At 37.6% G+C, this 24,398-nt stretch overlaps 2 protein-coding genes across 4 annotated transcripts in view; both read left to right on the forward strand.

Moving 5' to 3' along the window:
* The first annotated feature begins 411 nt into the window (after positions 1 to 411).
* On the forward strand, positions 412 to 15,461 carry tnfrsf1b (tumor necrosis factor receptor superfamily, member 1B). The gene is made up of 9 exons (XM_055184584.2): positions 412 to 595; positions 8,853 to 8,949; positions 9,024 to 9,149; positions 9,747 to 9,908; positions 10,078 to 10,168; positions 10,254 to 10,528; positions 12,722 to 12,802; positions 12,931 to 12,965; positions 14,156 to 15,461. The coding sequence occupies exons 1-9, from the start codon at positions 527 to 529 to the stop codon at positions 14,564 to 14,566; spliced, it is 1,347 nt and encodes a 448-aa protein (XP_055040559.2). The 5' UTR covers positions 412 to 526; the 3' UTR covers positions 14,567 to 15,461.
* Positions 15,462 to 19,873: 4,412 nt separating this feature from the next.
* LOC129427480 (E3 ubiquitin-protein ligase TRIM62) overlaps positions 19,874 to 24,398 on the forward strand; it is a 57,718-nt gene continuing 53,193 nt past the window's right edge. Inside the window, exons 1-2 of one of the 3 annotated variants that reach the window (XM_055183990.2) lie at positions 19,874 to 19,978; positions 20,843 to 21,408. In XM_055183990.2, the coding sequence (XP_055039965.1) occupies positions 21,001 to 21,408 (408 nt within the window). In that variant the 5' untranslated portion in view covers positions 19,874 to 19,978; positions 20,843 to 21,000. Of the gene's footprint in view, positions 20,072 to 20,842; positions 21,409 to 24,398 lie in introns of all 3 variants that reach the window. The other 2 variants (XM_055183988.2, XM_055183991.2) reach the window with 2 other exon arrangements.

The raw sequence follows: 24,398 nt of genomic DNA on the forward strand, positions 1-24,398 counted from the left end.
TGACAATCGTTTCGCTAGATAAAGACTCTTATGCCTCGTTTGAGATAGTTTAGAGTCCTTTGAAACTGCAATTTTAAACTGCGTTAAAACTGTTAATGTTGAAGTCCATTAAAATCCTGCAATGTTTTCCTTAAAAAAAAAACATAATTTCTTCTCGACTTAGAAAGACATTAACATTTTGGATGAGATGGTGGTGAGTAAATTATCTGTTTTTTGTTTTGTTTTTGTTTTTTAAGAAAATTGACTAATCCTTTAAGTAACAAAGAAATCGTGCAGAATTGCTATATGTTTTATATTTTCCAGGTTCATATTCATATTTACATATTTCCAAAGTATCACGTTTGTGGAAAAAGGTTTCGTGTTGGAGGTCTCTGTTCATGCACACGCGCGCGCGCCAGAAGCTGATGGGTTTGTGTGTGTCGCTTCCTCATGCATCGTCGAGCACGCGGACTTCTGCTCGTGCAGCGACATTTCCTGAGCGCGAGTCTCTGATGGTCAGCGCAGTTCGGCTCGCGCACGGCGGCTTATGAAGAACCGCAAAATGATTTTAATCGCGTTATTTGTCACGGCTGTGTTGCGCGTTTCGGCTGGGAAGGTAAGAAACAGATTTGAAACGCAATGCAGATACCTTTATAAAGTTTTTGACTTTCGCAAGCTTGATTTAGATAGATGTCAAATCGAAAAAGCAAAAGTGATATGTGTGTGTGTCAAGGAAAATTAAATATTCATTTGTTTTGTAACGTTACTGGGAATTTCTAACAAGTATTGTATGGGCTGTTTCTGAAATCATACTGTAAGTTAGTGGGCAGCCTTTCCCTAAACAGCATTTCTGGGCATAGTGAAACTTTTCATACGTTTCTTTACCCATCATGAAACTGGGTGTGTGAGGCAAACACAGAAGCTAGTGTGCTTACATTTTTTTTGGATATCTGAATCCAAGTGAGCTGGAAGCCGCATTGTTGGCATTCCAAAGTCTAGTGGGCAACATTCCCAGAAAGTGAAACCTAGCTGCCAACCTGGCTGGCACCATAGGTTTAAATGTACAGTGCCCCAAATAATGCCGTCAGTGTGTGTACTTTATTAGTTTTAAGACACTTTCTTCAACTATAATGTCACAACAGTACTTGCAGCTCATGTGGTTTACATTGAGAAGGTGGGGGACTTCACAAATATCATAGTTAAACCACCCAACTGTCTTGACATCAGCGTACTTTACAAAGTAGTATGTTAATGCTGTGAAACAAACTTGTTTTTTTCTTACTGTTGGTCTGTTGCTGTTTCTGGTGAAGGAAATTCCTCCAAAATGAGGTAACAGGGCATGTTACACACTTGTTGTAGCTTTATGAGACAGAAACGGGCAGTATGATGCACCTTACAGGAACCACAATGAACAGAGACATGAATGATGGAGCATTGATAGATAAACAGACATTATGGTTAACAGTTAGGACTTCTCTGTAAATCAGAGAACGGTGGTAATTCTTACAGTAGAGATCTGTCAAATTCTTAGTCATTGTTCTCAAGTGAAAAGTACTGCCGTAAAGGAAGTCTGCTGGTCTGTATGTGGGTCGTTTCCCAGTATAACACCTCAGCAGTTTCCTCTCAACTTCTTCAGCATGTTTGTTATCTGACTCTGTACGTCAGTGGTTTTGGCAACGATGCTGTTATTTTTCGTAAGGCTTGACGATCTCCTACTGTGGGTTTCGCTTGAAGACCATATTTGCTAATACTTTGTAAATTGATTTAAGTTTTCTGATATCAAAACACTCAACGCAGTCTATGATTTGGTTAAAAATTTCGCAGGGCCAGCACATGACTCAGAACCAGAAAAGGGTGACACACGATTGCAACATCACTTATATTATTGTGTTTTCTTCAGTCTGTGGTAGAAGTGCAAAACTATTGCTTCCTTGTTTTAGGTGCGAGCAAATTCAGCATTATGGATGTGACATTTGCAGTCGAACTTTGAAAATATACATTTTCAGAGAATGCATTTATTACAGATATATTGAAACATCTGTTTATATTTTACTAAAGCCCTGTTGAAAGAGTCCAGACATCTGAAAATATCAGTCTATTTATGCATACAAAATTTAAGTTTTTGGTATACACTCCCCTAGAGGATTATTAGGAACACCTGTTCAATTTCTCATTAATGCAATTATCTAATCAACCAATCACATGGCAGATGCTTCAATGCATTTAGGGGTGTGGTCCTGGTCAAGACAATCTCCTGAACTCCAGGCTGATGGTCAGAATGGGAAAGAAAGGTGATTTAAGCAATTTTGAGCGTGGTTGTTGGTGCCAGATGGGACGGTCTGAGTATTTCACAATCTGCTCAGTTCCTGAGATTTTTACGCACAACTATTTCTAGGGTTTACAAAAAATTGTGTGAAAAGGGAAAAACATCCAGTATGCAGCAGTCCTGTGGGTAAAAATGCTTTGTTGATGCTAGAGGTCAGAGGAGAAGCTGATTCAAGCTGATAGAAGAGCAACTTTAACTGAAATAACCACTCGTTACAACCGAGGTATGCAGCAAAGCATTTGTGAAGCCACAACACGCACAACCTTGAGGCAGATGGGCTACAACAGCAGAAGACCCCACCGGGCGGGTACCACTCATCTCCACTACAAATATGAAAAAGAGGCTACAATTTGCATGAGCTTACTAAAATTGTACAGTTGAGGACTGGAAAAATGTTGCCTGGTCTGATGAGTCGATTTCTGTTGAGACATTTAGATGGTAGAGTCAAAATTTGGCGTTAACAGATGGAGAACATGGATCCATCATGTCTTGTTACCACTGTGCAGGCTGGTGGTGTAATGGTGTGGGGGATGTTTTCTTGACACACTTTAGCCCCCTTAGTTCCAATTGGGCATTGTTTAAATTCCACAGCCTACCTGAGCATTGTTTCTGACCATGTCCATCCCTTTGTGACCACCATGTACTAATCCTCTGATGGCTACTTCCAGCAGGATAATGCACCATGTTGTCACAAAGCTCGAATCATTTCAAATTGGTTTCTTGAACATGACAATGAGTTCACTGCAGTAAAATGGCCTCCACAGTCACCAGATCTCAACCCAATAGAGCATCTTTGGGATGTGGTGGAACGGGAGCTTCATGCCCTGGATGTGCATTCCACAAATCTCCATCAACTGCAGGATGCTATTCTATTAATATGGGCCATCATTTCAAAATAATGATGTTTACCTTGTTGAATCAATGACACGTAGAATTAAGGTTTTCTGAAGGCGAAAGGGGGTCAAACACAGTATTAGTATTGTGTTCCTAATAATCTTTTAGGTGAGTGTACTTTGTAGGATTTCTGTGAATTAAATGCACAAACTAAAAGCAATAATACCCAACAAATGGACAAAAGATGAACATGTTATTTTTTCATGGACATTTATGAGAAGGATGTGTTATAGATGGGACAATTCAGAAATTTGCACTTGCAAATAAATACATGCTATAAAAACGTTGACAGAGACTTTGCATGGGTATTTAATTTAAATACTTACATCTGAGATACAGTATCAGTATGATTGGATTTACCCAAAACTTTTTCATGATAAGGTTGACATTTGCATGGAATTGCCCACGCCATATATTTTATTGGCTCAACTTCACTGAACCTGTCCAAAACATTTTCAAGGAATTACAAGGCCATGTTTGCATGTTGACATATTGTACAACAAATATACAATTAATTTATCCGTTACTTCACCATGCATTAAAGAAATCATTAAAGAGTACAATGGGTACACATAAAGGTGCATTTTAACTTAGAGCAACCAAAAAGATTCCAATATTTTGCAAAAGTCCCTTGCTATTCCTATGAAATGTTTGTCTGGTTACCTGATTTGAGTTTTTCCTGGTTTCTTTCTTACTCATTTGCACATTGTTATGTAAATATTACTTCTCCTTTTTTAACCTACTCCACATTCCTAACCTCTGTAAATGTGCGTCATGTTTGCTGTACGTTGGACATTCACTGTGGACACAGCAAAGGAAGTGAAGTTTCTGAATGTATTCAAGGTCATATAGATAAAATGTCATTGTTTTACTCATTGTTCTGTAACAAGTGAATGTCATTCATATTGGCCTTTAGTGCAGCAGCTTGAGTCATGTCATACTCACATTGACATTTAGGATACCCAGCAAGAAAAGTTTGCATTTAAAAAGCTGTCCAAACACAGCCCTTATGTCAAGGCTGAAACAAGGCAACATTTCACCATAGCCGCAAAGTAAATAAATAAATGAAAGCAAACACCTTGTAATCACTGTTGACTTTACTAACATGATGGAATATCAGACATCTCAACGTCAGACTTTTTTTTGCAAAAACAAACATGTAATTCAAGTTTATTTTGGCGTGGACTATATCAGGTCTTTAGTTAACCTAGACAGTGAAATGACGGATATTGTCGTTTTTGGGCACGCTCTGTCCTTTAGTTAAAAGGCCACTGGATGTTTGTCTCTTGAAGGACATTGCATTGGAGGCCTTCGCCTCAAGATACCAACATCTTGACCGATATCTTGCGTCAGCTCATAGCAGTTTCCACTTTTCAAACAAGTTGATGAAAGTGCCATCATGCATGAGGTTCATCTTTTCACAGTAGGGTTGCAGAGTTTTAGCTATTTCTGTGTTGAATTGTTTGAAAAGTCTGAGATTATAGTATCTGTAATTGTTTTATCTCATTCTATCACATTCTCTCCGAGCCCCCGCTTCTTGTGGATGCTCAAACCTCTGAGAAATGCTTGCTCCCCTCTTTCCCTCTCCTGTCTGAAGCGGATGTTTCCAAGGTGTTTAATTCTAACCATCCGACTACCTGCCCGCTAGATCCCATACCCACCCATCTCCTTCAGGCCATCTCTCCGTCGGTTATCCCTGCTCTCACCCACATTATCAATTCATCCCTTTCCACTCGCTCAGATAACCCAGCTGCCGAAGAAACCCACACTCAATCCTGCTATGCTAGAGAACTACAGACCCGTCTCTCTTCTTCCCTTCATTGCAAAGACTCTTGAAAGTGTGGTGTTCGACCAGCTCTCCTTTTTCTTCACACAAAATAACCTCCCGGATAGCAATCAGTCTGGTTTCAAAAGTGGTCACTCCACTGAGACTGCCCTGCTCTTAGTCATTGAAGCCCTAAGGCAGGCAAGGGCAGCCTCCAAGTCATCTGTGCTGATCTTACTGGATCTATCCGCCGCTTTTGACACGTTCAATCAACACATCCTCCTGTTGACCATCATGGCTATATGTGTCTCTGACACATCGCTTCTATGGTTCAAGTCGTACCTCTCAGGTAGGTCATTTAGGGTATCCTGGAGAGGTGACGTCTCCAAACCCCAATGTCTCGATTGTGGGGTGCCTCAAGGCTCCGTGCTTGGACCACTACTCTTTTCGATATACTTGACATCCCTGGGTTCTGTCATTCAACATGGCTTTTCCTACCACTGCTATGTAGATGACACTCAACTTCACTTGTCGTTCCACCCTGATGACCCCACGGTTTCAGCCCGCATCTCAGCATGCCTGAGGGACATCTCATTCTGGATGAAGGATCACCATCTCCAGCTTAACCTTGCAAAGACAGAACTGCTTGTCATATCATCTGAACCAAGGATTCATCACAACCTTTCCATTCCTCGACCATTGCCATCCAGGACAGCCAGAAACCTGGGAGTGGTCATTGATGATCAGCTTAGCTTCACGGCCCATGTTGAAGATTCATTCTCTACAATATTAGGAAACTTAGATATTTCCTAAATGAGCATGCCACTGTAACTCCACCTTCTTTGATTTGATTGCCCATCGCATCATTTTGACTTTGCCAAACGCTTTAGACTGCTGATTGAGGCAGACCAGACAGAGATAGGCGTTGTATAGTATTTACAGTTAGGCATAAGGCTATTATTTCATGACTTTTATTACACACCACGGGGATCTCTTTGGCTGCGTGAGAAAATTGATGTGTGAGTGTGAGTCACGCTGAATTCGTGAGTCACGCCGAATGCGTGAGGGTTGGCAGCCCTGCTTAATGTAGTCCTTGGACTCAAATGCAGCAAGTTTGGCTTCTGTGGTAGTCAAGGACTGGAGGGGAAGCCCCATTAAGTGATATATGGAGGATTTTTTATTTAAGCAGGAAGTGAGTGTGTTTGGGGGGGCATTTTAAAACACTACTTTTTAAAATTATCTCACCTAAATGTTTTCTCAGTCAGTGTTTTTGTCTTTATAATGGTATAAGTTGTTGCACACTAGCTTACACACAGCACAAGGAAGTTTAAGCATTATTTACGTGAATACGTGCAAAGATTGACATTTTGACATTGTTTTGGGTGTAGGATTCAAGAAATGATCTGTGCATGTTATGGATGAATGTAATTACATGCAGGGGGTGTGGCCTCAGTGGCCCTTCAGTAAGCAGTGTGCATGTGACTGAAGAATGAACTGAACTAAAATTGCATTTTAATTAGTTTTTTAACAAAATTATGCTGCACGATTTTTTAAACTACATTTAAGTTCAAATTCTCTGTTTATTCCCATTAATTCCCATATATTCCTGCTAAATCCCATTGAAAGGTTCCAGTAATTCCCAGAATTGTGCATTACAGGCCTTATTCCACAGTACAGGTTAAAAGATAATGCACATCCATTACTTTTTGTCTTTACTTTAAATGCAAGCTTTTAGACATGCTGTTAGATTGTAGACTATAACAGATTTTATAGTGAGACAATATAATTATATTAAAATTATTATGTATGTTCCATTATTTCTGTGCACTCGTAATTAACCATTGATATCCACATTGCCAAAGTACGCCTACTGGTTTATTTAGTGACACTTAAAGTCCAGTATAGAGCAAGGGGTTAAAGCCCCCCCTAACCTAAACATTCAGGGGGTGGTGTTTATACCATAGAAGCTTTTGTTCTGCTTTACCGTGGAATGGAAAGATCAAATGCACAATAGTTTAACTAGGCCCCCTTTCTCCTCTATATGTCAAATGTCAATGAACTGTCTGTGTAAAAGCACAATACCTGCCAAAGTCATCGGTTTGATGCCAAGGGAACACAAAGCCAAATGAAGAGGCGTACAATATGAGTTAAAACTGGATTATTTTTGGTGCTTCTGATGAACACAAATGTCTCAGTAGGGGTGGGCGATATTGACCGGCAGACACATTTAGGTAATTTCGCGATGAATGATTGGCGATACACAATTATTTCTGTATTTTCAATAAATGGTAACATGCAAGTCAAGTTACCAATATGCTCATTTTCCAGCTCCCCTAGAATTATACATTTGATTTTTACAGTTTTGGAATCCATTCAGCTGATCTCCAGGTCTGGCGGTGCCATTTTTAGCATAGTTTAGCATAATCCATTAAATCTGATTAGACCATTAGCATCGCGCTCAAAAATAACCAAAGAGTTTCAATATTTTTCCTATTTAAAACTTGACTCTTCTGTAGTTACATTGTGTACTAAGACCGACAGAAAATTAAAAGTTGTGATTTTCTAGGCAGATATGGCTAGGAACTATACTCTCATTCTGGCGTAATAATCAAGGACTTTGCTGCTGTAACATGGCTGCAGCAGGTGTAGTGATATTGCGCAGTGCCTGAAAATAGTCCCCTTCTATTGAAAGTTACCAAGGGGACTATTTTCGGGCAGTGTGTAATATCATTGGATGTTACAGCAGCAAAGTCCTTAATTAAGCTATGCTAAAAGTGGTACCGCCAGACCCAGAGATCAGCTGAATGGATTCCAAAACGATAAAAATCAAATGTTTAACTCTTGGGGAGCAGGAAAATTAGCATATTTTTTTTATAAAAGTGGAGTGTCCCTTTAATATGTAATCATTAGGGTATATGATAATGAAGCATACAGTGGGGAAAATAAGTATTTGACACATCAGCATTTTTATTTAGTAAGGGGATTTCTAAGTGGGCTATTGACACAAAATTTCCACCAGATGTAGCCATCAAGCCAAATATTAAATTCATACAAAGAAATCAGAACATTTAAGTATACAAGTTGAGTCATAATAAATAAATTGAAATAACACAGGGAGTAAGTATTGAACACAATGTTTTTTAATACTTTGTAGAAAAGCCTTTGTTGGTAATTACAGCTTCTAGACCCCTCTTGTATGGAGATACCAGATGTCTGCATTGCTCAGGAGTGATTCTGGCCAGAATCCGAGCTCAGAATTTTACCTCAAACCCAGAGTACTCCCCTCTCTTTTACTGGGATAGATGTCACTAGTAAGAGTGAGGCAATAGGGTTGAGGAGGGATGCTGCAAAAAACTGTCAAAGGATAGAGGTCAGGGGACGGCTATATATAGAGAAATATCTTTGCCCTGATTGGTTGGATTACAAGACCATGCTCCTTCTGAACTTAGTTAACTCTTTCCTCGCCATTGATCTCGTCAATTAAAAGAAAACGCTTCCCTGCCAATGACGCTTCCGTGATGAGTTTTTACGCTAGTCTATAGTTCCGCTATTATCCACTAGGTGGCGCTTTTACCCAACTTATTAAAATCTGAAGCATCCACTAAATAAAAAACATAGAAAACTCTGTGTATGTTTTGATCTTCGCTCTGAATCTGATCTCTAACAAAGGTCCTTTACAAAAATTTAATTCTTTCAGCTTTTTGCTCAAAATTTGAAGAAACCTACCCATATTTGAGAGGTGATAAAAAGAGAACAAATGAAACTTAAAGTTTTCTTTAGTTTGTTTGTTTGTTTGAAAGCAGAGGGGGTTTGCAGGCAACCTTTTTAAAAATGCTGGTGGGGAAAGAGATAAATAAACTTCATGTGTTTGTCACTTTGTGTTCACAGGCATCCCTACCATACAAATCAAATGGAGAATGTTACAATAGCACATCTGAGTATTACATAAAAAATCTCCAATTGTGCTGCAGTAGATGTAAACCAGGTACAATGCTGAATGCAAGCAACATTATTGCACATTATTGCCCAAGCACATCACTAAAAAGTTTTTATTTTTAGGGACCCGTCTGGAGACAAAGTGCACGAATGATCAGGACACAGTCTGTTTGCCTTGTCCTCATGGACAGTACTCAGAAAAAGCGAACCATTTTGAAAAATGTTTTTCATGTCAAAAATGTGATATAAGTAAGTTGCCTGATTTGATTAAACATTACACAAAAGTCAATGATTCTATCATCCTGAAATTACATTTATAAAGTCAGACATGCACTTTACAGATTTGCTTTCGAGGGATGAGCATCATGTAGTTTTACATCACATCTCTCAGTCTATATCAGTCTATAATCGGTATGGGCAGATAAAAGCACTTTTCCCACTTTTGCACATCGGCCAATTGTTTAACAACAACCAATGATCAGGGCACATTATACCCTAAACTATACCCTCAAACTATTATGAATATTATTAATTGAGTAACAATGAGAACAGAAGGGCAGTGTGAGTACTCTTCACTTCTAGGATTTCATGACATCATAATTTGAAAACAGAAGTAAAAGGCTTAATTATAAGTATCTATCAGTTGATGTCATTTTAAATGGGACATATCATGAAAATCTGACTTTTTTCATTTTTAAGCGATGTAATTGGGTCCTCAGTGCTTCTATCCCCTTTACGTAATTGAATATTTGTATTGGCACTAATATATTGTATCGGTGCATTCCTAATTTTATTTATTAACAAATTACTGATTTGAATTGATATAATATATATATTTATTTTCAGGCAAAGGACTGATATTTGAAAGAAATTGCTCAGCTGATACCAATGCTGTTTGCATTTGCAAACCTGGAATGTACTGTGCTGAAAAATATTCATCAACATCTGGATGTTCGCTTTGTCAAAAGCATAAAATCTGCAAACCTGGTGAAGTTGTTGTTCAAAGTGGTAAGGAACATCTATTTACACACAATAATTGTAAAAACCTACTTTAATATTATCCAACCTATCAATGCCCCACCTCAATGTCCTGTTTTAATAGAAATGCATTTGGATATTTGCCTTTAGTAAGGAAGAGATATTTGGCATCATTGTGTTTTGTGTGTTTTAACTGCAGGAACACATTTAACTAATGTCAAATGTGGACCCTGTCCTGAAGGGACATTTTTGAGTGACAGTGTTGCTAAGCTGTGCAAACCACACAGACGGTAAGTTGACAGTAAGATATGCGCACTGTACAAACACTTGCACATGCATGCGTACATAACGTGTAACTTGTCTTTTTCATGTTAGATGTGAAGGAAGTTCAGTTTTGATTCCTGGCAGCTCTACAGCTGACACACAGTGTGGGACACCATTAACGACAAGCACTCAGACCACCAAAAAAATCCTAACAATCCTTCCCACAGTGAAGCCGCGTGCACCCCAGATCAGGACAGAGGCAGTGCCACATATTACCACCTCGACATCTCTGCCTCCATCAGCCAGCGTGACGCTCAGAAATCGAACCTTGACTCTATCAAAGCCCACCCCTGACGATTATTCCATGACTTTCATCTACTGCGCTGGTAAATATAAGCTTGTATTGGTTGAACACTAATCAGATGTTAATATCATGGTGCTTTAATATGTCCATCCACAATGTTACAAGGTTAGGTCAGCATTATTACAGTATATGGTAAATCATCATATTAATATGGTACCATATTCACAAAGCTGTGTAATTCCAATGTACAGTACTTTGCAAAAATCTTATGCCATGATTGGATTTGTTGTTTTTGAGTGCTATAATGGTATGCACCTTATTTTCGAACGCGGAAGTAAGTGATGTGACGTATTTTCTTTTTTTGTTCGAGACTTCCGTTTCAACATGATTATAAACAGTTATGGTAAATATTTATTACACCCGCTATGTATAGCCCAGTGGGAGAAGTGGCCTGATATATCATATGAAGATATTCAATCATTAAGTGTTGTTGCTTGTGGGTGACGGGTAACTGTACATCTCTTTATTAAAGTACAATCAGAAGATACAGGAAATTTGTATGAAGTATTAAAAAACTGAATATACACTCACCTAAAGGATTATTAGGAACACCGTACCTATACTGTGTTTGACCCCCTTTGGCCTTCAGAACTGCCTTAATTCTATGTGGCATTGATTCAACAAGGTGCTGAAAGCATTCTTTAGAAATGTTGGCCCATATTGATAGGATAGCATCTTGCAGTTGATGGAGATTTGTGGGATGCCCATCCAGGGCATGCAGCTCCGGTTCCACCACATCCCAAAGATGCTTTATTGGGTTGAGATCTGGTGACTGTGGGAGCCATTTTAGTACAGTGAACTCATTGTCATGTTCAAAAAACCAATTTGAAATGATTCGTGACATGGTGCATTATCCTGCTGGAAGTAGCCATCAGAGGATGGGTACATGGTGGTCATAAAGGGATGGACATGGTCAGAAACAATGTTCAGGTAGGCCGTGGCATTTAAACGATGTCCAATTGGCACTAAGGGGGCCTAAAGTGTGCCAAGAAAACATCCCCCACACCATTACACCACCACCACCAGCCTGCACAGTGGTAACAAGACATGATGGATCCATATTCTCATTCTGTTTACGCCAAATTCTGACTCAACAGAAATTAAGACTCATCAGACCAGGCAACATTTCTCCAGTCTTCAATTGTCCAATTTTGGTTAGCTTGTGCAAATTCTAGCCTTTTTTCTATTTGTAGTGGAGGTGAGTGGTACCCGGTGGGGTCTTCTGCTGCTCAAGGTTGTGCGTGTTGTGGCTTCACAAATGCTTTGCTGCATACCTCGGTTGTAACGAGTGGTTATTTCAGTCAAAGTTGCTATTCTATCATCTTGAATCAGTCGGTCCATTCTCCTCTGATCTCTATAGCATCAACAAGGCATTTTTGCCCACAGGACTGCCGCATACTGGATGTTTTTCCCTTTTCACACCATTCTTTGTAAACCCTAGTAATGGTTGTGTGTGAAAATCCCAGTAACTGAGCAGATTGTGAAATACTCAGACCGGCCCGTCTGGCACGAACAACTATGCCACGCTCAAAATTGCTTAAATCACCTTTCTTTCCCATTCTGACATTCAGTTTGGAGTTCAGGAGATTGTCTTGACCAGGACCACACCCCTAAATGCATTGAAGCAACTTCCATGTAATTGGTTGATTAGAAAATTGCGTTGATGAGAAATTGAACAGGTGTTCCTTATAATCCTTTAGGTGATTTAACATGAAGGTGTATTATAACATGAAGGGTAAAGTATGTGGTGTGAGCTCCTCTTGAGCAATAGCAGGAACCTGCAGGATCTCTTAAACCTAAATGAAACAAAATCCTAATTTCTAATTTCAGTCGAATGCTTTCAGAACTTCAGTCTCCTCAAAAGAGTTCAAGATGAGAGATCACAAATACTGTCTTTTACCTGAAGAAGACATTTTGTTTGTTTTTTTGGATCTTAAAAGAGTGAAAAATAAACATGGAAGTCATTAAAACTTTGCTAGAACAACAAAGCTGGTGGGGGTGTAAGACTTTTTGTACAATATTGCTTATCTTCGTACAGTAAATGAAAAAAGTTGAAGGAATGTTGTTCGTATAGGTATTAGACACTTTTTTAATGACTCTTTAGGAGATCATTCCATCTCTCTTCCTTTTATACTTAACCTTTATTGTTCTTGGTCACTCTCTCTTTCTTTTTCTCTCTCTCTCTCTCTCTCTCTCTCTCTCTCTCTCGTTCCAGGCATTGTTGTTGTGCTGGTTTTCCTGATATTGACTGTAACAGTTACGGGGATAATTTGCAAAAACAGGAAAGGCAATAAAGGTAATATTTACACTGCGACTGTAAAGTGCTGTTTTTTTTTTGTTGAACATTTAAATGATCTCTTTATTAAACACTGTGTGCTTTCATCCTAATAACTTTAGTGCAATGTTGGTGATGTTTTTCTTTAGGTTCAATGAACGTTGTTATAGCAGACAGCAATAAGGTAAGAGTACATCATTAACACAAAGTGTACTGAGAATGGTATACATGTATTGTGACCAATATTATGTTTGCATACAGTAAGTGACTATCAAGAAAGGTACATTGAAGGAGCAAACCATTACTAGAGCAGATAAACCAACAACACTTGATTACACAATTTAAACTATATTAATAGCATCTGTCAAATGTATGCATAAATGTAAATTTAAGTTGCATACATAATTTAAAAAGCAGTACAATACCTTAACCTTCAGGAGTCCACTTAAATGAAAACCAAAGAAAAAGATGTTAAAAATCATGCTTGATATTGCTTGAAATGGAATGTCAATTCACACGCATTGCATTGTAGGAAACAGTGTAACTCTTTGGCCCTGTCCCAAATGGCGCACTTTATGTGGACTTGCTGTCTCATGGACTTGCACGTGTCCGTTAAGTCCACAAGCCCTTTGGGGTTCCATTTGTCATTTTGAGTACTACATGCTATCTGGGATAGGCCCTGTCACAAATGGCACCCCGCACACTGACAATCTTCCTACAATTTTGTGCATTGTGCAGTTTATTTATTATGACTCAACTTGTATACTTAAATGTTTTGATTTCTTTGAATGAATTCAATATTTGGCTTGATGGCTACATCTGGTGGAAATTTTGTGTCAATAGCCCACTTAGAAATTCCCTTACTGATTAAAATGCTAATGTGTCAAATACTTATTTTCCCCACTGTAGATTGAAAAGGGGTGTCCATGAGAACACTTTTGAAACTAAAAATGACAAATTGGACACTGGACATGCGCACCCAGCAGCCATTGTAGGTCCATGACACCACAAGTCCACACAAAGTGTGCCATTTGGGACACAACCTTACTTCTGGTGTTACAAAAATCCAGCGGTGCACGAAGTGTACGCGCATACTATTGATGACGAAATCTGCTTCACGCGCATCCATGCCTTTAACAAAAAATATTCAAAAGCTATCACTGTCAAAAAAGTACACCTTTGTACCTATAGAGTGCATATTAGTACCTCGTAGTTACATATTGGTACCAAATGTATACACACCTGTACCTTAATGGTACATATTAGGATCATTTCTTTTGTACCTTATTTTCTGAAAGTATAGTAGATCACAAAAGCATAATGATGATTTGGCTGATATCATACCCGCTCTTTTATGTCTTATGTTCTCACCAGTCGGAACAGAGCCCGTCAGCAAACAGCGCACCAGAACATCAACGTCTGTTACCTGGTGACAGGTGCCAAAAAGAGCCCTCCATGACCTCATCAGACAGTCAGAGTCAGCCAGACTCAAGTCAGAGTCACATCAGCGGTGATTGGTTAGAACGCACCAGCCAGGAGGAGTCTCTGCCAGAGCAGCCTTCTATCTCCAGCCCTTTGGTCAACGTCAGCATCACAACCACCTTTAACTGTCACCTTAACCCGACAACAGCAACCTGCTCCATCCCCGTCAGCCCATCTGCACTCACACCTCATTCTGTAACTTCAGTGCCACTGTCTCAGGAGGAGGTCTGTATCTCCTGCCAGCAAGAAGACGGCAAAGAAGCACTGCAGTCGGTTCAGGAGAGCAGTCCGTGTGCGTTCTGATTGGTGGATTCAAGTCCTTCGTTAGGTGTCGGTAATGGTCAAAAAGTGTTTCTCTGGGAAAAGCGCATTTGTTGTGTCATTGCTGTGTAAACTGACATTAAAGGGAAAGATCGAAAAAGAAACATCTGGGGCACCATTGACTTCAATAATAAGAAAAAAATACTATGGAACTGAATGGTGCCCCAAATCTGCTGACCACTTAGCTAATTCGGTGAACTTTGCGTTGTTGTAAAGTTTAAGGATTACTTCGTTCAGTAATGTTTTCCGACATTTAACCAATGTATGTGTGTATTTTGATGCGATTAACCCCTTCAGACCCTGTGTCCACTAGAATGGACATCACATGTTTTGAGGTTCAAACCAATAAAAATGCTGATCAACCAATCAAAACAAGGCACACTGATTAAACACCTAAAAATCAGGTCTGAAGGGGTTAAGAATGAAATAAGAGTCGTTGCACTGTATAAGAAATGAAGCTAGCGCCACACAGTGGTCATGTAAATATTCAAGCTAATATGTTAAAGGGATAGCTCACTTTAAAATGAAAATTCTGTTACCATTTACTCATCCTCATGTTGTTCTAAACCTGTATGAATTTCTTTTTTCTGATGAGCACAAAAGAAGATATTTTGAGGATGAGTATTTTCATTTTAAAGTGAACTATCCCTTTAAGGGATATTTTGTCATATGAAGGATAAATAATCAGAATTGCAGGAATTTATTTTAGTGTTACAGAAATAATGTTACATAATTCTGATATCCAAGGGCTATATATATATAAGAGATCATTTTATATTACATTGTATTTTTGAATTTGTATATTATTGATTTGTATAGTCATCTTTTTTATTGTAAAATTGTGTATATACATTTATAAAAAAAACTAGTGAATTCACGGTTGTTTGTCTGTTATTTTGTATTATATTGTATTATATTTTTTATTTAGGGATGTATAACTATTGCTTATGCCAAATAAACCCTAGTCTAAAAAAATGCTGGTTTATTTTCAACCCAGCATTATGTCAAAAACAAGACAAACCCAGTATTTTGGATTGGGTTACAACAACTCTGTATAGGTTAATTTACAACCATATGCTGGGTTGAAAGTATATGCAATAAACTGCACTGTGGACATAAACATAACTAAAATCATGCTACTTGTTAAAGGGGGTGTTAAAGTTTTTAAGTGCACATACTGTAGTGTTTCAATAAGATTTAACCTCCTACACGGCAAAAAATTATTTTCATGAATTTTTTTATTTATTATTTTTGTCTTGTTTTCAGTAAAAATATCTAAAAATTCTTAAATTAAGATGTTTTTTCTCGATGAGCAAAACCACCCAAGAAAATAAGCCAAAAATATCAAATTTAAGTGATTTTGTGCATAAAACAAACAAAAAAATCTGCCAATTGGGGTAAGCAAAAAAAATTTTCTTAAACAATAAATTCAAGAAAAATTTGCTTACCCCATTGGCAGATTTTTTTGCTTCTTTTATGCACAAAAACACTTAAATTTGATATTTTTGTTCTAATTTTTAGAATTTTTAGATATTTTTACTAAAAACAAGACCAAAATACTAAGAATTCTTTTTCTTGAAAATCATTTTTTTGCAGTTCACAGAATTATGGTGCAAACAACAAAAAATGTGCTGTCCACGTATGTGGACACACCAGGTCTTAGAAGGTTAAAATGGACAAAAATAGACATACAGTATTTACCATCTACCATCTGAAACTCAATTGCATTGCAATGTGTCAGCATGTAAAGCACACCCAGTCACTCACAAGCCAAAAGCTTTGTCATATTTTATAAGACCTATCCTTGACTTACCTCACTTAATTTATTTCCTTTACAGGCGTCTCATATTGATAGCTGTGAATTGAGGCCAAACTATGGGTCTTCTTACAAGCACATCAATTATATACAGTACATACTGTTGGTAGACCACAGCACAAGAAGCACTGTCAGATTAAAGTATCTTTAATGTGAGACTGGGAGAGGACTGACGTTCACCCTCCAGCAATGGATCAATACAGGTGTTAACAGACTTTAGGAATCACAGAGACTCATCTCCTTAGGAGTTGATTAAATATTGATCAGGCCCTCCAAGGATTCTGTACTTTTACATTGATAGTGTGCTGCTCATTTCAGCTGTGGAGCGTGGGGCTTTCTTCTTCTGAGCATTGAACAAAGTGTAAGTAAACCAGTCTTTGTTGTGGGATCCGTTCAGGAAACCCCTATGAGTAATCAAATTTAGGTTTAGAATCGAGTAGTATGGTAAAGCATGCTCTTGATTCCCACGAAAATGGTCACAATGCAAAAAATATGCTATACATTTTTTTTCTTTTAGGGTGGTATGCTTTTGCTTTGCTAGACAGGGCTGGCCCGAGGCATAAGCTAACTAAGCGATTGCTTGGGGCCCTGAATCGTTTTTACAATTAAATAACTTAAACAAGTAATATAAATGAAGGAATGAATGAATGAATACGAATAAATAAATAAATAATTCAAGACAAGAAAATTCTGATTTCTCTGATTGGTGGGAGGGGGCCCCCAAACAAATTCTGCTTAGGGCCCCCAAGAGACTCGGGCCGGCACTGTTGCTAGAGGATGTAAAAAATAAAACACATTGTATTTCTTTTTATAGGATGGGATAGCGGATATGATACTTTTTAAGACCTTCAACTTATATCCAAAACACAGATTTTCAATGTGTACTTTTAAAGATTTGTAGAGTTAAAGAACATTTTCTACAGTTGCACTGCAAAAAACGACTTTCTTACTTAGTATTTTTGTCTTGTTTTCAGTAGAAATATCTAAAAATTCTTAAATGAAAATGCTTTTTCTTGATGAGCAAAATGACCTAAGAAAATAAGTCTATTTTTAGACAAAAAATATACAATTAAAGTGAATTTGTGCTTTAAACAAGCAAAAATATCTGCCAATGGAGTGAGAAAAAAATCTTTCTTTTTTCTTAAACACTTCATTCAAGCAAAATTTTCTCACCCCATTGGCAGATAATTTTGCTTATTTTAAGCACAAATTCACTTTCATTTGTATAGTTTTTGTCTAAAAACTACACTTATTTCACTTATCCTCATGAAGAAAATAAACCTTGATTTGAGAATTTGTAGAAATTTCTACTGAAAACAAGACCAAAGTAAGAAAGTCATTTTTGCAGTCTGAAGAACATCCAGAGACAATGACTCATTTTGGTACAAGTTCTTGCTATCTCCATTCTGGTTCATCCCTGTTGTGAAACCACAGCAATGCATAAGAAGCATTATAGGTGTTGTGTATGATTATTATGAATAAGCAAAAAACAGAGCTGAAACTCGGTTTGTGGGAAATGGCTTGTTTACTCTCATAATCAAACGTAGTGTGACAGGAAATCCTGAGATCAATGGTCTTGCTAAGATTTGGAAGTTGCAAAACCAACAGTCTACCCACTAACCTAAATGTAAATTACCAATGCACTCTTTACAAGCGATGAATGAATTCTGATAGTATTTTGTTGCACGTTTCATAATGAACGCATTGTGCTTTTCGTAGAAAACATAGATTGCATTGCAACTGGGAGGTGCAACCGGAAGATACAACCACAGGATTTTAAAAATACAGGGCTGAGCCCTGAAAGTATCTAACAACAGAAATAAATGAATCAGCACTTTGTTTTTTCCTGTAACTTGCACACAGGTGCACAAGCATCCTTTGAATGTAGTAATTTGTGACAGTACGTTTCTGTTAAATGCATCTTGACAAAAATATCTATGGGTCAAAGATCAGTTTCTGAGGTCATTGTCAGGAAATGTGGGTGCATGTGTGTGAAAACACTATCTGTGTTGTTAAACGTTATTAAAGACAAAATTTCGGTTATGCAATTGACATGTTGAGCACTAGTTAGCATTGTCAGGAAATTTTAACCTGCACAATGTAACCATGTGAAACCAGCAAGAGTAATTTGGAAATAAAATATTTTCTCTCAAACTTAATCATTTTGCAAATGCATGACATTTTGCATAAGACACACATTTTATATAGTACTCTGTTTAAGAACAGAATGTATTTTACTCTATTAATAGATATTCTTAACCAGTAGCATTGACTTATTTTTAGTTAAACTGTAGGGGGCGGTTTTTCGGGTCCCCATTCATGAGCCCCATTCACTTTCATTATAGGAATAAAGAATACTAAGTAAATGGGGCACATGGATGGTTTCATATCCTCATCCGTGTTTATCAAACAAAGAAATTTATACAGGTTTGTAACAACATGAGAGTGAGTTAATGATGAGAAAAATAAAATTTTGGGGTGAACTATCCCTTTAAATTTTTTACTAAACCTATAAGGACTTTATTGAATTAAATTCACATTAATTCACAGAAATTAACCTGAAAATCTAAAGTAAAAATTAAGAAGTTATATTTTGCCTATAGGAACATAATTTACAGGAAAAAACTATAAAAACCTTTAATAATAAAATATTAATAATAATATAATAATAAATGTTTTATTTATTAATTTATGAATTAAACCATATTTACCACAAATCTAGTTTTACGCACGCACGCACGCACGCACGCACGCGCGCACACACACACACACACACACACACACACACACACACACACACACACACACACACACACACTACACTTTTGCTATAATAAAATCATGATAAGTGTTTCATAAGGGTTTGGATTGCTCAATTAATATTTTAGCTTTTCAATTTCTCTATTAAAATTTACTTTAATTGAAGGTGAAATATGACACAAATGTTCTATATATATATATATATATATATATATATATATATATATATATATATATATATATATATATATATATATATATATATATATATATATATATATATATATATATATATATATATATATATATATATATAAATTTATAAAATATAAATATATAAATTTACCAAATATGTCCATCTTTTTAATACAAAAACCCTACAGAAATTGGATGTTAAATACTTATAAAGACCAAAGTCGTATAGCGTGTCGACCTACAATCCTTCACCAGCAGAGTGCGAGCAATCATTTTAATGTTATCACACGCTCATTTCTGCCCATGATGAGGAAGCCTGGACTGTACCATTATAACACCGAGGGGAATCATCCTGAACATTTTTTTTTTTATATCATTCTCCAATCCATTCTAAATAGCATACGAAAAGAAACGGTATATGTTTAAGTAACATATCGATATGGTGTATATAAGATCAAGACAGAGTCGCTGTTTTTGTCATTTATATTTTTGTCGTCCTTGTGACAGTTTTCGTGTGTAGCGTTGGTTCGCTCCGTTGCTGTGCTGCTCTGGATTGAGTCGCGCGCATTGGGACTGTGAGAAGCTGAGCGTGCGGTCAGGTACCTCAGCTTGCTGAATCTGAGGTGATTAAAATGTCTTATTAAAACAGCAACCCTCTTTTATAAATACATGACAAGTCGCTGTTTCCATTCTTTGACCCGTCGGCAACGTTTAAGGTAAGCGAATAAAGTCATCGTGTCATTTTTGAAACGATTAAAGTAAAGATAGAAATTCTGTTTACACATTCAGCTAGCTGGCTAATTATTTAGCAGCCGGTTGAGATAAACACCGAGAAGAAAATAGTAGAAAAAGACAGGAGACGAAGTAAAAAGCGGGTTTCAACACCAAACAGTGCTGGTCATAACTTTTGTGCAATTGTCATAGTGTACGTTACATGCATGCGCTTTCTATTTAAATGTCGCTGATTTAAAGGGCTTCATAAGATCCGTCTGTAAGATCCTGCAAGTTTGTGATAACGTTAACTAAATGACAGTCGTTGTAATAACATTTAGATAACAGGGGCTTTAAATAACAAAGTAAAGTAAGATTTGATGAAGAATTGAAGATTTGAAAAGGTCCCTTTACATTTTGGGGTGATCTAACTTATATCTAGTCTTGAGTCAGTCTGACCAAAACAGGTTGATAATATAGAGTTTGCCAAGAAATACAATTTGGATAACATCTGATACTAAAAAAAAATCTTAAATATTAAAGTACATTTTCTTAATAAGTTTTGGCTATATTAAATTCACCAGTCCATTTTAATAAAACAATTTATTGTTCATGTCTCTCAATCCCAATACTGGTGAATACAAGTTATACCTGATTGAAAATTGTGTGGGGTATACTTTATACTTTTTTACTTTTGTTTTGATATTATGATTCACTGTGCCATAGTTATCCTCTGCATCAGTTATTTAACTTTATCTGTTTCTTGTATTTTGCAGAAAACCGATCGAAGGAAGATTTTTAAACCTCACAGAGCAGTTTTCCTTGGAAAAGATTCATAGACTCGTTCAAACATTTAAGTGTAAAATAATCAACAAATTCAGCGTTTGTGTTTTCTACCTGCACAGTGCATGATCCGAGTCGTCCAGGGATTCAAATGGCTTGCTGTCTGAAGGACGAGCTCTTGTGTTCAATTTGCTTGAGTATTTATCAAGACCCGGTCAGTTTTGGCTGCGAGCACTACTTCTGTCGTAAGTGCATCACTGAGCACTGGAGCAGACAGGAACATCACGGCGCACGGGACTGTCCAGAGTGCAGGAGGACCTTTGCGGACCCCCTGTTGTCCCCGAGCCTGAAGCTCTCCAACATCGTGGAGAGGTACGCCGCGTTCCCTCTGGATGCCATCCTCAACGCCCAGAGAAACACATACCCGTGCAAAGATCATGAAAAGGTCAAGCTCTTCTGTCTGAGCGACAAGAGCCTTGTGTGTTTCTTCTGCGATGAGCCTGCTTTGCATGAACAGCACCAGGTGACGACTGTGGATGAGGCCTATGAGGAAATACAGGTCTGTATTCTTTGGGTTGTATGTCCTCTTGCCATCCTCGTAGTTTGTCATAAAAGGTCTTATTGCATATATTATGTCATAAGTTTGAAGGTTTTCAAACAGGCTTTAAAGAGCAATTCAAATGTTATGACATAAATAAGGTACCAGCCCTCAAGGTCAATGTCAGTTATCAGGCTAATTTAGGGTATTGTTTTTGCCTTGAAGGTTTGGCACTGATTATATTTTTTACAATAAGAGAAAGATGATGAATGCAGAAATTTGGTTAATGTCGTCATTGGGAGAGTTTCTGATGAACAACATCATTAGTGTCCATGCCCTATTCTTTATAGAGTCACACATGATTCACATAAAATATGCACTGAAACTTGAAAGGCTAGTTGGAAACAATGTTTGGTGTTTTTATTCAACTTAAATTCCTAATGAAATTAAACTTGACAATTCTTCATATTGCGGTGTTCATTATTAACCAATTATCTGTGTGGGTCATTTTTTTTTTTTTAATTCATCTGCCCTCACAAACTAAATGAAACTTGAAAATGCTGCCGTTTTTTTTTTTGGCGATATTAATTGAATAGCTTATTTTTACATTAAAGGGGGGTCTAAAGCTATTTCATGCATTCTGACTTATTAACACTGTTTAAGATTTGGATTCCTAATGCTTAACATAGACAAAGTGTCAAAAAGCAGTTGGACGTATGACAGAGTATTTCTGTGCCGAATGCACTTCACCAGGGTTCGTACAAGTTTTGTAATATTTTGAAAGATTCATACGTAACAATCTTGCTTTATTTTTTCATGTGCAATTTTAGTGAAGGAAGTACAGTGGAAGTCCTTATATGGGCACTTTACTCGGAATAGCGCATACACACACCAACCAACAGCTGACATGAAATCAACGTTACCAGAGAAGTGTGTTTTTGTTTTTAAAGCTTGATTCAGCGTCCCAATGAACCCAGCATTATGAAAACATTGGATATAGTTCGGTTTTCCGAAGTAGCATTGGAGTTGTGCGCGTGTGTGTTTGTGTCCTGCGTTGCAGGCGGTATGTAAAAACGCATCAAAAAGTGTTTTGTTAGCAATTGGCGCGTAAGTGCATAAAATGTAAACGACATGAACATGTAGTGAATTGTAAGTTATTCAGAGATAGTGGGATGTTTTGTATGTGTTCCTTGTTCGTGACTCACTCCTCCCGCGATACGCCTCAAGGATTTTGTGTTTTTCCAGAAACTATCAGTAGAGCGGATCTGTCTTTTATAAATCTGATAAAACTAAAGACTCTTCAGAGATACGAAGCATGTAATACTACTCTATAGGAACTTAAGATTAACATGAGATGAGCAGAAACCTCGTGTGTTATTTGAGCTTTAAAAGATTAAAAGCGTGCATTTAAAGGTATTTTCTCATTTTTTGAAAATGAGATTTTTGTTGAATTTGTCGTCCAAGAGCTCTCAACGCTTTAATATGCTTGCATTAAATGTTTCTGTCTAAGTTTAATTTTGTCAGTGCAGGCTTCTTGTTATCGTAAAATCTCTCTATTTAAAATGTTTCCTGATCAGATGAGCTAATCATAGTGTATATGTAAACACTGCTGCTTTGTTTGTGAATGCGGATGTATAAAGACTATATAACGTACATTTCTGAACATTTAAAGAGGACTTTTCCCTTCGGTTTTCTTGCACGATCTTTTCAAGCATTCAAGGTGGTCTGTTTTTGTTAAGTGTGCTGCCAATTTAAATGTATCTTGTAATCTAAGCTACAGTATGTTTAAAGCTGGCCGTTTCATCTGCATTTTGTGGCTACACAAAAGCAGCGTTGCACAACACAGTAAGCTGTGCTCCACATTAAGGAGGTCTGCTCATTGTGTTCCCCTTACTCAGCTGTCAAATTTCCTGTAATTTTAGTGTTCGCTCAAAATGGCACGTCCTAGTTTGACTTAACTGACCAGAAAGCCCTGGAGTTTCGGTTGTACATGACGTAAACCTGGATCGACTTGAAATGATATGTAATTTTTTGTTAAAGAGGACATTTCTCAAGACTGTTAAATACGTTTTTGATTTTCCCAGAGTGGGTATGTGATGTTCTAGCTCAAAATACCATATACACTCACCTGAAAGATTATTAGGAACACATGTTCAATATCTCATTAATGCAAATCTAATCAACCAATCACATGGCAGTTGCTTCAATGCATTTAGGGGTGTGGTCCTGGTCAAGACAATTTCCTGAACTCCATACTGAATGTCAGAATGGGAAAGAAAGGTGATTTAAGCATTTTTGATTTTCACGCACAACCATTTCTAGGGTTAACAAAGAATGGTGTAAAAAGGGAAAAACATCCAGTATGTGGCAGTCCTGTGGGCGAAAATGCCTTGTTGATTCTAGAGGTTAGAGGAGAATGGGCAGACTGAACTTTGACTGAAATAACCACTCGTTACAACCGAGGTATGCAACAAAGCATTTGTGAAACCACAACACGCACAACCTTGAGGTGGATGGGCTACAACAGCAGCAGACCCCACCAGGGTACCACTCATCTTCACTACAAATAGACAAAAGAGGCTACAATTTGCACGAGCTTGCCAAAATTGGACAGTTAAAGACTGGAAAAATGTTACCTGGTCTGATGGGTCTCGATTTCTGTTGAGACATTCAGATGGTAGAGTCAGAATTTGGGTAAACAGAATGAGAACATGGATCCATCATGCCTTGTTACCACTGTGCAGGCTGGTGGTGGTGGTGTAATGGTGTGGGGGTGTTTTTTTGGCACACTAAGGCCCCTTAGTGCCAATTGAGCATTGTTTAAATGTCACGGCCTACCTGAGCATTGTTTCTGACCATGTCCATCCCTTTATGACCACCATGTACCAAAATGTACCATTTTTGGGTGTGTCCTTTAAAATGCAAATGAGCTGATCTCTGCACTAAATGGCAGTGCTGTGGTTGGATAGTGCAGATTAAGGGGCGGTTTAATCCCCTTTTTACATCACAAG

The sequence above is a fragment of the Misgurnus anguillicaudatus genome, chromosome 14 (genome assembly GCF_027580225.2).
Source record: "Misgurnus anguillicaudatus chromosome 14, ASM2758022v2, whole genome shotgun sequence".
Taxonomy (NCBI): Eukaryota; Metazoa; Chordata; class Actinopteri; order Cypriniformes; family Cobitidae; genus Misgurnus; species Misgurnus anguillicaudatus.